The sequence below is a fragment of the Ahaetulla prasina genome, chromosome 1 (genome assembly GCF_028640845.1).
Source record: "Ahaetulla prasina isolate Xishuangbanna chromosome 1, ASM2864084v1, whole genome shotgun sequence".
NCBI lineage: Eukaryota > Metazoa > Chordata > Lepidosauria > Squamata > Colubridae > Ahaetulla > Ahaetulla prasina.
The window spans coordinates 174,051,113-174,065,279 of NC_080539.1; the positions used below are offsets into that span (position 1 = coordinate 174,051,113).

Genomic DNA, 14,167 nt, shown 5'->3' on the forward strand with positions numbered 1-14,167 from the left:
AAGTGTGCTTGGACACACAAGGAATTTGTCTTGGTGCATATGCTCTCAGTGTACATAAAAGAAAAGATCATCAAGAATTCTAAGGTACAACACTTAATGATAGTCATAGTGTATAAATAAGCAATCAGGAACCAATATCAATATCAATATAAATCGTAAGGATACAAGCAACAAAGTTACAGTCATAAGTGGAAGGAGATGGGTGATGGGAACGATGAGAAGATTAATAGTAGTGCAGATTTAGTAAAAAGTTTGACAGTGTTGAAGGAATTATTTGTTTAGCAGAGTGATGGCATTCAGGAAGAAACTCTTCTGGTGTCTAGTTGTTCTGGTGTGCAGTGCTCTATAGCGTCAATTTGAGGGTAGCAGTTGAAACAGTTTATGTCCAGGATGTGAGGGGTCTGTAAATATTTTCACAGCCCTCTTTTTGACTCGTGCAGTATACAGGTCCTCAATGGAAGGCAGGTTGGGTAGCAATTGTTTTTTCTGCAGTTCTAATGATCCTCTGAAGTCTGTGTCTGTCTTGTTGGGTTGCAGAACCAAACCAGACAGTTATAGAGGTTCAGATGACAGCCTCAATAATTCCCCTGTAGAACTGTATCAGCAGCTCCTTGGGCTGCTGGCATTTTCAAAGGCTTTGGATTGGATGGACTGTTTCTATGTGGACTTATCTCTTATCCTAGTATTTATTTATTCAGTTAGAAGTTGAGAAGGCAGCTTTCATGCAATAAATTCAATCACATTGGGTCCAGGGCATGACCAGCCTCCAGAAACCTTTGAAATGGCACTAGCTGCCTAAAACAATTTCAATAATTGAAACTTCTGTCCAGAAAAGCACTTTGGAAAATCATACTATGTTCAGATTTTCAGCAAAAAAGCACAATTTCTTTTGGAGAGGAGAAGGAAAAAGAGAGGATTTCTCTGGTTGTCAAGTGATCTAAGTAGATCACAAAGACAAGCCTTCTAAGATAATTCCCCTTGACAAACTCAAAGGTGTAAAAAAAAATCCATTTTATTGAAGGCTGGGCAAAATACACAAATGGCTTATTAACATACATCACATGTGTATCAGAATATGACAGAAAGAGTACTGCCTCTTTAAAATTACATATGCATAAAGATGCCACCTACTGAGGATAGACTTTAGATGCAGACACACAGGGAGCCGGACTTCTGTTCTTGCTCAGCTCTAAAGAAGACCTGCATTCTGCAATTCCACTTCTAGAACCAGACAGCATTCTTCAATTTCACTAACTCTGTAGTGATTTTCAAGACTCTCCAATTATTCTTGGGATTACAGCATATGAAGAAATCAGAATTTGTCCTAAGTGAAAGCTCTAGAACAGGTACAGTCTGATTTATCTTTTTTTAAAGTGCCTTTGTTTTTATCAGCAATAACAGTATGTACAATTTACAACTTTGTTTTGACTATATCTTTGTTTACAGTCAAGGGGTACACTGATTTTGAGTTTGGATTTTTCTGCTCTTTTTTTTTTCTGCCACAGAGAGAAAATAGTTTGACATTGCACTCTTCTCAGACATTATAGCGATTAATCTCTAGAAATTTAGGCTTTATTCCTAAGGCTGTTTCTTTGGGGTAGAATTGTCGGAAACACTGACATGGGTCAGTGAAACTTAGTTCTGAATAAGTCTGATACACATGGTGCTTTTAGACTTTTTTCCTCTTAAATTTCACACACACAAAATTATGTGAATACCAACAGAACAGTAACAAAGATTTGACCTGGCAACCACCTAATGCCTCAGGAAGCCTCTAACAAGTCTGCATTTTTTATCTTTTTCTTTAGACGGACTTAGGTGAAAGGTTTTCCCTCTTCATTTGCATCACACATTCCTTTCACACATGAAACATGATAAGCAACTGAACTTCCCCAGAGATGTTTCTTATGGCAAAATCTAGCTGCTCATTGCCCTGAGAATTCCAATGTATTGTTAGGAAATTGTGCTTAATTGTTTATTTGGTTGTGTGATGGAATATATAGGCTGCTCCAGTCTATGATGACTGATGTTTGATCAGCAGAAGCAGAATCTTCTTTATTACCCAGACAAAATACTGGACACTGCTTGTCATCTCCACAACGCAAAATAAGTCTAACTGTTTTGCAGCATTTGGAATCCAGTTGCTCCACTTGGGTAGTTACATAAATATACATAAAATATACAGTCTGGTCTTGCAAATTTACATATGAGTCTTCCTTCCAGTAATGGAAACACAAACACGAGACTACATAAGATAATGTCATTTATGAAAGGTTATATAAAATTCCTCGTTTTCAACCCCTCTTTCTTTTTCCTGGGGAAGTTTGCACTATTTCTAACCAAAACAGACAGATTGGATTAATCACATCCTTTCCCCTGGAGTCCAGAGGCTATTTCAGCAGCCATTGCACTGCTGATTTTGTTTATAACGAACCAACCAAGTCCTATTTTTTGCAAAGCACTTTTCGTTATATAAAAGAAAGTGGTCCAGGTAAATGAGCAAACTTCAGATCCAAAACAGTGGTGAAGTTTGAAATTCAGTTACCTCTTCGAATCCAGTTTATAGATTCACTCGGATGGTCCAATATAAATGGCACAATATATATTTGAGAGACTCAACGTTGGAAATCTTCCTTACTCATGAAAGTGGAAAGCCCTTCATGGCCAGAACTCAGATTAGGGCATCAGAGAACATTACCTAAAACTTTGGATAGCCATTCTTGATTTATATAAGCATAGTATCTCCAAGCAGATGAAGAATTTGGTTCCCTTGTCCCTGCAGGATGGAGTCATTGATTCCATTGCACAGTAAGACTCTCCAACGTCCCTTTACTTTGGTGCATTTGGAGTGATTTATTGACCCTTTGTGGTTGAGGTAGTCAATCAATCTGTTTTGTTGACTTCAACAAAAAGTTGAGAAATTTAAACTGGTACTGGAATTATCTACTTGCAAAACAAAATCTTTGCTGGCATGAAACTCATCACACTCAATTTAATTACTTGGGTTGCTAAAATGCAAGAGTGGCAATTTTGTTTCTCTAGGAGAGTTTCACAGATTGCAAACGTAACTTTATTTCTTCCCTTTCCTCACTGACAATCAGTGTCTTTGCGTAGAAAATATTCTTACAAAATGCAACTACCTGAAAAAGCCTCTCACAGGGATTTGACAAAAGGGACCTTGTTTTGTCTGAGCATAAAGAAGTGGGAACGGATCTTAGAAAAAGATTTGTCCTTCCCAATCTTTGGCATGCCTCAATATAGGTTTTGGGGAAGAGAACTGTATGTTAGCCTTTTTCTAAGTGGATTTACTTCTTTCCTGTCTTGAAAGGTAAGAAATGATACTGCTGCCATTGAAGATGTTGAGAACATGATTTACAGAACGGTGAGGTTTCTCCCATGGATGTGGTGAAAAGACAAAGTTCAATACAGCATCACTGAAGAAAAGAGACAAGAACAACACCATGAAGCAGGAAGCACATCATCCCAATAGCACATACCCACATACCAGTTTTGCTGCTATCTATGGCAACCGTATCGGAGACTTCCCTGCTTATCAAAACTTCACTTTCCCTTTCAACTTCAGCTACAGTGACTATGATCTGCTCTTGGATGATGATGATGATGTGACCAAGACTCGCACTTTCTTTGCTGCTAAAATTGTCATTGGTGTGGCACTGGCTGGCATCATGTTGGTCTGCGGTATTGGCAACTTCATTTTCATTGCTGCTCTCATCCGTTATAAGAAGCTGCGGAATCTCACCAATCTTCTCATTGCAAACCTGGCTATTTCAGACTTCATTGTGGCCATTGTTTGCTGTCCATTTGAGATGGACTATTATGTGGTGCGCCAACTATCCTGGGAGCATGGCCACATCCTCTGTGCATCCATCAATTATTTGCGCACCGTTTCCCTCTATGTTTCAACTAATGCACTCTTAGCTATTGCTATGGACAGGTAAGAAAACTATTGGGAAACCAGGGTTGACTGCAGCCAGGAATTGCTGTTTCTATTGTTTTTGCAATTAATTTCCCTATTCCTCTTTTCTTTTTTTAAAAAAAGCATATGATTTATTGGAAGCCTTCTTCCATTTCAGAGCCCTTCACCATCATTGCACTGAAAGATAAATCACAGTTATCACTTGACATCAAAAGCAGAGAGTTATAATAAAAAGCTGCTAGGGGGGAATATCTAACAAAGCTCGCTAGATCTTGGCAGAGCTGTGTGCAGATTGAAAGTGGGGCCATACACCTGCAATTTAGCAAGCAACCGCCATTACTACCTCAGGTTTGGGCAGAAATCTTCCACTTATACCTCTGCTTAGGATAATCTCTTCTGGCTTTCTGAGAGTGACATTGATGGCTTTTCTAAGGTTACTCGCCTCTGGAATTTAAGTAATCCTATGTTACTACATTAATGATAGGTGATGGATTTCTGCTCTTTTAGAAGTGGTTACGAAGAAGGGACGAATACTGTGGTTGCTGCAAATGGTTCCAAAGTAATAAGCATTTTGTTTTCAAAAACCCAGCTCTTTGTTTGTTTCACGTGCTAATAATTATTGTCATTTGCAGAAGAAGGCAATTTGCAGAATGAAAGCAAAACGTTTTTGAGAATTGTGCTTTCCCAATTGACCACTCACCAGCAAAAATCAGATCTCCTTTTTTTTGCAGTTTTAGAATGCTTCGATTGAAACAGCATGTTGTACACATCTCAGATATAAATCAAAATGCCGCTGCTTTGTTTGTCCTAGTGGGACTTGATCCCCAAACCATTTATTGCGTTTCAGGCATCAGGTTTTGAAATATCTCGAAGGATTTGAACAGTGTTCAGATATGGAACGCAGGCAAGACTGAAAGGAATATCTTTCCAGTGTAATTATTAAGGAGGCTGCAATGAAACACTAATCATGAACAAAGATTGCCTAATTTCCCCTCCACAAGAGATTCTATTGTTTCAGGCAACAATCCTACATTAAAGCAATTATGTAGATCTGCAGGCTTTTTGAAAAGATTTTTAAAAAAAACCCAAAGTAATTCGTGGGATTTTTTTGCATTTGAAAATGGCAAAGTTTGGATAAAATACGTATACATGCTCTATTAGCAGCAGCGCTTAGTGTCAGTTAGATACTTATGTGAAAAATGTTCTTCCCTTCAGATTGCAAAACTACAATCCTCATCTCCTTAACCAGGACAGGTAGTCCTCAATTTACGATCACAACTGAGCCCAAAACTTACGTTGTTAAGTGAGAAATTTGCTAAATGAGTTTTCCTCCATGTTACGACTTTTCTTGCCACGTTTGTTAAGTGAATCACTGTTAAATTAGTAATACGGTTGTTAAGTGAATCTGGCTTCTCCATTGATTTTGCTTGTCAGAAGGTTGCAAAAGGGGATCATGGGACCCCGGGAACACAGCAATGGTCATAAATATGAACCAGTTGTCAAGCATCCAAATGTAAATCACATGATCATGGGGATGCTGCAACGGTCATTAATGTGAAAAATTGTCACTTTTTCAGTGCCATTGTGACTTCAAATGGTCACTAAATGAACTGTTGAAAGTCGAGGACTACCGTTTTCGGACATGCGATCTGTAGCTGGGGTTATAAACCAACTCATTGGAGAGAATGCCAACTTGTGGAAGGCTTGCCCAGATGACATCCTATAGAGATAGCAATCCTTTCTGTTCAAGCATTATTTCTATTTTGTACAGCAGCTTAATCTTGGAATGAGTTAAGGATATTTATGGCATCAATTTTCAGTGGCCTTTGACATATTCAACATCTGATGGCATCTTTCGAATATACATTGATACATTCATCAGCATATTTGTTTTTATAGACAATTATACTGATATGAGGGGACACGGTGGCTCAGTGGCTAAGACGCTGAGCTTGTGCATTGAAAGGTCGGCAGTTCAGCGGTGCCCTAGCGCCGTGTAATGGGGTGAGCTCCCATTACTTGTCCCAGCTTCTGCCAACTGTGCAGTTCAAAAGCACGTAAAAAATGCAAGTAGAAAAATAGGGACCACCTTTGGTGGGAAGGAAACAGCTTTCCATTCACCTTTGGCATTTAGTCATGCCATCCACATGACCATTTTCGGACAGCGCTGGCTCTTTGGCTTTGAAATGGAGATGAGCACCATCCCCTAGAGTCGTGAACGACTAGCACATGTGTGCGAGGGGAACCTTTACTTTTATACTGATGTGATATCTTTGCAGAATAGGCTAAAAATGTGGGAAAATTAGAATTTGTCATTCCTTTTTAAAATATGGATCTGCCCTAGAGATATCAATCTTATAGTTGAAACTATAGGATGCACCATGGGATTCTCTAAATATTTGCATTTTTAAATGTGCCAGATTAATAGCAATGTGTAGGGAAACCTATAGATAAGTGTATACTCCCTTCAAATAGTTTACTCTGCGATGCACCAGGAATAATTTTTTTACACAGTTATTTGATACAACCTGTATCATCATCTGAGATGTTGGATCTGATGTACAAATAATGGAAACCACTTGCTCAGCAAAGATCAAATAGAAAATATTTGAGAGCAGTGAAATGGAAAATATTACGCTACAGCAGAAAAGATTTGGTGTCGAAGGAAAGACAAGATTTGAGTTTCTTTTTTATTGTACAGCCTGAACTTTGGAGGACATCGCTGTCAAGCAGAGAGAAAAGAAAGGATATAAACATATTTTTGATCATTCTCTTTTAAACTTCTGTGAAGAGAAACTCATCCCAGTGTACAAAATGAGTTTTTTAAAAAAATCTAAAGAAGAGATTAGCACATTCTGATATTTCTTGAAGAGTTAATAGTATGATGTTGTGAACATTGACCAATAATTCCTTAAAGGTAAAGGTTCCCCTCGCACATACGTGCTAGTCATTCCGACTCTAGGGAGCAGTGCTCATCTCCGTTTCAAAGCTGAAGAGCCAGCGCTATCCGAAGACGTCTCCGTGGTCATGTGGCCGGCATGACTAAATGCCAAAGGAGCACAAAACGCTGTTACCTTCCCACCAAAGGTGGTCCCTATTTTTCGACTTGCATTTTTTACATGCTTTCGAACTGCTAGGTTGGCAGAAGCTGAGACAAGTAACGGGAGCTCACTCCGTTATGCGCCGCTAGGGATTCAAACCGCTGAACTGCCGACCTTTCGATCAACAAGATCAGCGTCTTAGTCACTGAGCCACCACGTCCCTTTTAATTCCCTAGGGCTATGCAAAATTTCAGTCCAATCACCTAACTGAAGAAGAGCTATGACAACCTCCACCATCCTCCCACATACACAAATGCCACATATTAAAAGTGAAGCAATTGCATTATTTCTGATGCCTTCCCTAACTATTCCAAATGGTAGCAGAGGCTCAGGCTCAGAAGCCTCTTCATACTATTAGAACTGAGAGGTCCTTGGTGCTCTCTGAGCTTGGTTGTTTTCTTGCAGATGTTTTATTACCCAAACTAGGTAACATCATCAACCAAGTTCAGAGAGCACCAAGGACCCCTCATGTCAATCCCGAGCTACAAATATTATCCTTTATTGGCACTATCAGCACTGCTGTTCAAGTCTTCAAGGTGACACAAAGTGGCTCATTGAAGGAAACCACATTGCCTCTGAAACTCCATGACACAAATTGTACAGTCTCCCCAGACCTCTTCAGACAGAGCCATAACTGTTCTGTCCCCCTCTCCTCAGTCTGAGCAATGACTTCATTAGCCGGCAACTATCAGCTTCTGGCAGCAAACTAGCGAGTGTCTGCCAAGTGTCGCTGTTATCTCCCTCGACGCCGATGAGTCACCCAGGAACGAACAGTACTTCAGCTCTAGTTAAGCAGTTGATTTGCTTGCCACAAAGGGGTATAGCAGCCCTTGCTGCTTTTATATCCTGTGGGGTGTGGCTCCATGACTCAGCACTTCCTAGGCCTGCCCTACCCTTGCTTCTGTTGTTCCCGCCTCTCCTGTCTATGAAACCTAGGGTCCAGCCAGGCCTGATTGCCATCAGCCGGGTCTGGAGGCATGGCCTGGGGGGGGGGGAAGAGTTAGGGGACGGAGGCCTCGTTATCTCCTCCACCTCTGGCTCCTGGAGCTGAGCCAGGGAAGCCGGTGCTCCAGAGGTAAGTCCTGATGGCCCTTCCCCCTCACTTTCTGAGTCACTTTCTGGCAGGGGCCCCAGCTCTGGGGGCGCAGACACAACAATAACTCTCACACTATCAGTCACCCAAAGTGTACAGATTCAGCCTTTGAACATCATACTAAGCCACGGCACGATAAATAACCCATAGTGGCTCGATCCAAACATACATAAAATCATAAATCATATATTACAAAATCAACATATGGATTTTTATGTTGTATGCGACTGTAAAGCGTAAAGTGCTATAGGAATAATCTTAGGAATCAGGAGAAAGTATCACAGCCTATTGTCCAAAGGACAAAATAGGGATAGAGAAAGTACCTCAGAATTAACCCTCCCTGATTCTCTGAAATTAAAGGCAGGGGAGAGCAGACACTGTGTATGATTGTGACCAGTGTCTGCAGGTTTATCTGAAATCTGAAGAAATTACAGAAAAATAGTCCCAGATTCCTTTGAACAAGTGGTATCTTGCTGTTTTTTCTGGGGTTATCATGTAACTTCCTATGAATCTCTTGGAGTGCTTTATTATTGGATGCTATGTTTCAACATTAGTGGAAGAGGTCTTTTGATGAAATATTAGGACAATGTCTTCTTTCTTGGTGGCCTGCAGATGTGGATAAACCAGTGGTGAAATGCACTTACCTTTGCTACCAGTTCGGGAGTGTGAGCATGCATGCCTCTTCTGCGCATGCACATAGTCACCTGCACATATGCGGAGGGTCAAAAATGGGACTTAATGACATCCCAGCGGCTGGGTACACTCTTCCGCCGCTGGCGCTACCGGTTCGTGCGAGCCGGATAGAACCGGCCGAATTTCACCGCTGGGATAAACTATAGTTAACCACACTCTATTTTGTCAAGGAATGGTGGGTGTAGTAGCCCAACAGACTGGGATATGTGAAGTAGGAAAAGCTATATTTGGAGTCTACAGAGCAATGATGATGATGGGAGCTATATTCCCCAGTTGAAAAATAAAATTATACTAGGGCTTGAAATGCAGAATAAGACTGTTTTCCCAATTTCTCAGTTAGAATTAGTAGCATTATATCAATGATACAGTATCTACAATTTAGTTTCTTAAATATTGGAATAAGAGCAGCTCGGTGGCCAATAAAACAAATGGCCATTTCTGTTAATTACCTTAAGCTGATTTGCCAAAACAAGTGGATCATTTCTAATACAAATTTGGAAACTTCTGTATTTTGTAGGTACCTTGCCATTGTTCATCCATTGAAACCTCGGATGAATTACCAAACAGCAACCTGTCTCATTGCTTTGGTGTGGATCGTCTCCTTGGTCATTGCAATACCATCCGCCTATTTTGCAACCGAGACTGAACTGTTCATGATAAAAAACCAAAAGAAGTTTTTCTGTGGACAGATTTGGCCAGTTGACCAGCAGATGTATTACAAATCCTACTTCCTTTTCATCTTTGGTGTCGAATTTGTTGGACCGGTCTTCACCATGACCCTCTGCTATGCCAGGATTTCACAGGAGCTTTGGTTTAAAACTGTGCCGGGCTTCCAGACAGATCAGATCAGAAAAAGGCTTCGTTGCAGAAGGAAAACTGTCCTGGTGCTCATGTGCATCCTAACTGCCTATGTTCTCTGCTGGTCACCCTTCTATGGCTTCACAATCGTCCGTGACTTCTTCCCCATTGTCTTTGTGAAGGAAAAGCATTACTTGACCGCTTTCTACATAGTGGAATGCATCGCCATGAGCAATAGCATGATAAATACCATGTGCTTCGTGACAGTCAAGAACAACACCATGAAATACTTCAAGAAGATTATGCTGCTTAGGTGGAGGTCCACCTACTATGGATCCAAGGCTAGTGTAGATATGGACCTCAGAACCAGCGCAATGCCCATCACTGAGGAGGTGGACTGCATTAGACTAAAATGAAATCTTGACAGATATTAGTCTCACAGCCAAGATTCTATAGCCTCATTCACTCACTGCTTTGCTTTCTTCTTTTTTTCAATGTGTCAACATTTACCAGGGAAGTTGCTGTCCAGCAGAGCACAGACTGAACACGACCCCTGAAATGCTTCAGAAAGCAGAACACTGGAGCACAACCAGCTTTATCACTGTTATTCCACTTTGTTGTGACTCAGTTTCTCTGGTTTGAAATTATATTTACTGTATATCTAGGCGGGAAATCAAAAAATGATGGGGAAAAAATGGGATTATTCCAAAATCTAAGGTTCTTTCTTGACTCTCATCAAAATCCTCATTACTTCCTATCAGGACAGAGGCAAACAACATGCATGTTCACTCCATGTGAAAGATAAAGAAACCTTTTATGATCAGCCAATTGTCATGGATCAATGGGCTTCAAAATGTTCTTTATATTGTCAGAACCTACCCCAGCAATTACAATACTGTGATAAGATCCCTTAAGCTGGATACCGGAATGGCTGAAATTAGTCAAATTTTCTGTAAAACTCCTGCTCTCTTCTTTGTAATAGTATCCTTTTATAGTATCAGTAATATCCCTTTCTTGCAGAAAATTTGTAGCCTATTGATGTTTATAGATGTATGGATGAGATGTTTTTATTCCTACTGCAGGCTTGATAGAGCTGCTATACTTTCTCTGTCAGCTTCTTCCCAGTCCTCAAATCTATTTAACTTGTACTTACATTAGAGAAAAAGAAAGCAGACCCCTATATTTGGAAAACACTGGGTTTTTTTCATTATTATGGTCATATTTTTATTTTTATGTAGGTATTTATTTATTTATTTATTTAAATTTAAATAGGCTGCCTAACATTAGTCTACCATAACATTGATGTGACTGCTGTTTAAAGCGATCTAACAACAAGCTACATAGGTAGATAAGGATCCCTTTGTTACTTTAGAATATAATGAACTTCATATTGCCTTCTGAACCATAGTTTTTTGAGATGCCTTATCATTTTTCAGAGCTTTCTAAAACCTGGAGCTGACTTGCTCCAGAACAGTTAAAAAGGAAAGGTCTTTCGGCCGCCCTGTAATTCAACTGCTGAATAGAAGATGGTCAATTATGCTTGTGGTACTCAGATAGAATGAAAAGCCATGGAAATCAGTTAGCACACATATATATAATTGGGAGAACTGAAAATATATTCCTGACTAGTTATAATTCACAGGAAAAAACAATAACTGAGAAAGCTGGAAGAAGCACAAACATTGTGCATTTTATGTATGAATTTGTTCTTTCTTACAAATATTTACCATGACTTGAAAAATGCAAAGCACACATTGCAAATCTGAAACACAGAACAAATGTTGTCTGATAAAAAAAAAATTCCCTACTATTCTCCTGAAACCAAAATGTCCTTCCCCTTCCCCCAAAATCATGCAGTCAAGAAAATCAGGGAACTTATCAAATATTGTGAACCGACCTTGCTGAATATGACCAACCTCCTGATGAGTAGACTTTAACTCCCAGAATTCCCCAGCTAGCCTTAAGTATCCATGGGTGCAAAGTGACAAGTGGCAAATACATCCTGCCCATTAAGTATGATGTTACAATGCATGTACGATGAGGCAATGCTTGCATCATAATGTCACAATGCTTAAACTGACACTGATGCCTTTAGCATAACTATTGCTGAGCATTTGGGGAGTTGAAATCCCACCCATTTGGAGGGAGCCCCAGATGGGCCAAAAAGTTTGGGCTTCATCCCCATTGTCTTCAGGGTTACCTCACTTGGTAAGAGGAATCTTGACAAGGATTACCTACTCTGAGATTTCTCCAGGACAATTTATAAGGCATTAACAACATCTTCAGCTAAGAAGCTTACTTGAAAGAGCCAGTAACTTTGGATGCCCTGAAAAGAACCAGGTTTGTAATTGAATAGTTGGGGAGCGCTAATTATTGTAACATTCCTACTCTTCCCTCCAAATAACATCATCCCAGGATAACACTTGGAGTGTAAGAAGAGATGGTCAGTCCTAGAGAATGATCTTTGTTAGTGCGATAATCTTTTTCCTTATAGCCAAATATATAGAGGTTTACTCAAAATTATCCCATCAAATCTACTGGAACTTGCTCCAAAATAAAGTTGGAATAAACTACTAAGAGCTAATTATAAGCTCAGTTGACAATTATTATATGTTTTGACCACACTGTTGTGCAACCAACCCACACTGACAAACTCTGCATAAACTTCCACAAAACCAGTGCCATTAGGTTCATCATACACTCCGTGAGGAATCCACATTTTTGAAACAGACAATAGCAATCAATGAGGGCCTGAATGCAAATCAGGATAGTTGGCTCTATTTATTAGGATTTGAGAATTTCATATTGTAATGCTACAAACATTGGTCATTTTGTAAAACTAGTTTTGATGTCAAGTGGAGCTTTTGTACCTTGGTCTTGTGTATTTATGAATCAATGTGGGAGAGGAGGTTCACAATAAAATACTTAAGATGTGACAACCTGCAAGAGATCTATCAACAGATTTTAAGGGCTCATTTGAAAGGGATTTATCTCAAATACATATGTTTTCCACATTTTCTTCATTCTTGCACCCTGAGCTAGAGGTAATAGCAATCTCTTGATGAAATTGGTCCGCCTCAAATCTAATTTTATCTCACATAGGGAAAGGAGAATAAGTCATCTCTATTTGACCTATGAGTACACCAACAGAGATGTACACCTCATCTTCATACTGTATAGTCTTCTTCATCTAGTACAGGAGTCAGCAACCTATGGCTCTGGAGCCATATGTGGCTCTTTCACCACTCTGCTGGGGCTCCCTGTCACTCAAAATATGTGTCATAACCGCCAATGTGTGACACCTGCCAGCACAAATTTATTGAGCTTTTCAACCCCCAGTACACCAACCATGAATAAATCCAAGAAAAGTTTAGAAGAAAACAGAATGTTTAATTCAACTACATATGCTAGTTTTGTGGCCACTGAAGAAATAGCAAGGCATGGGAAGGGTTTTGTGGCCCCTGGTGTTTTCTTTTCTGTGGGAAATGGGTCCAAATGGCTCTTTGAGTGTTTAAGGTTGCAGAACCCTGATCTAGTAATATGCAAACTGCTGGTCATCTCAACCAGCCTGCAAAAGGTATTATTCCAATATCTTTCTGCTCTCTCTTTCTCCATCCCCACCCTGGACAATATCAGAAAAACTATCTTATCAGCTCTATTTCAGCTTCCTTCTTCAAATCCCACTTGCAGTCCTACTTTGAAGAAGGGTAGCTACGCTATTTAGCAATGCAAACGGCACAAGGCACAAGAAAAGAAACGAGTCTTGTGCTAGGCTTCAGATTTATTGCAGCTTTATTGCAGCTATTATGAGAATTATTCAAGGTACCAAGTACTTGCATCAAGATTGTGTGTGTGTGTGTGTGTGTGTGTGTGTGTGTGTGTGTGTGTGTGTAACAGTGGTGGGTTTCAAATTTTTTTACTACCAGTTCTGTGGGTGTGGCTTGGTGGGCATAGCAGGGGAAGGATACTGTAAAATCTCCACTCCCTCCCCAATCCGGGGGGAAGGCTACTGCAAAATCCCCATTTCTTCCTGATCAGCTGGGAAGCAGAGAATAGATGGGGGTGGGCCCAGTCAGAATTTTTACTACCGGTTCTCCGAATTACTCAAAATTTCTGCTACCGGTTCTCCAGAATGGTCAGAACCTGCTGAAACCCACATTTGGTGTGTAAAGAAAGAGATAAGATTCAAAAATAATACAGGTAAACATATTCTATGACAATAAATATATACAAGTTAAACACAATAATTATAGGGGTCTACAAGAAACACCACAAAACTTGCACCACAGCATCATAATACATATAATACATATAATATATATAATACATATATATATAATACATATATACATATAATACATACACTATAACTTATATATTTACCTTAGATGTCGGGACTCAAGGATAAGGTACATGCCATTCTTTTTCTATCATCATGACTGAGGCATATAGCAGTGGCTATCCTTAAAAATACTTAAACTAACAGTAATACTAACTTTCTAGCTTTACTGGATTCATTTAGCAGCGGGAGAGATAATAGAAACA

The 14,167-nt window shown here is 39.8% G+C and overlaps 1 protein-coding gene across 1 annotated transcript; it reads left to right on the forward strand.

Annotated features, from left to right (window-relative positions):
- Positions 1-1,232: 1,232 nt before the first annotated feature.
- Positions 1,233-10,161, forward strand: PROKR1 (prokineticin receptor 1). Its single transcript, XM_058164623.1, has 3 exons — positions 1,233-1,346; positions 3,329-3,955; positions 9,342-10,161. The coding sequence occupies exons 2-3, from the start codon at positions 3,462-3,464 to the stop codon at positions 10,036-10,038; spliced, it is 1,191 nt and encodes a 396-aa protein (XP_058020606.1). The 5' UTR covers positions 1,233-1,346; positions 3,329-3,461; the 3' UTR covers positions 10,039-10,161.
- Positions 10,162-14,167: the final 4,006 nt, after the last annotated feature.

Bases quoted from the DNA above. Each gene is read 5' to 3' on its own strand.
- PROKR1 (XM_058164623.1), top strand. From the start codon at position 3,462: ATGAAGCAGGAAGCACATCATCCCAATAGCACATACCCACATACCAGT. The intron at 3,956-9,341 runs GTAAGAAAACTA...TGTATTTTGTAG, and splicing joins TTAGCTATTGCTATGGACAG to GTACCTTGCCATTGTTCATC.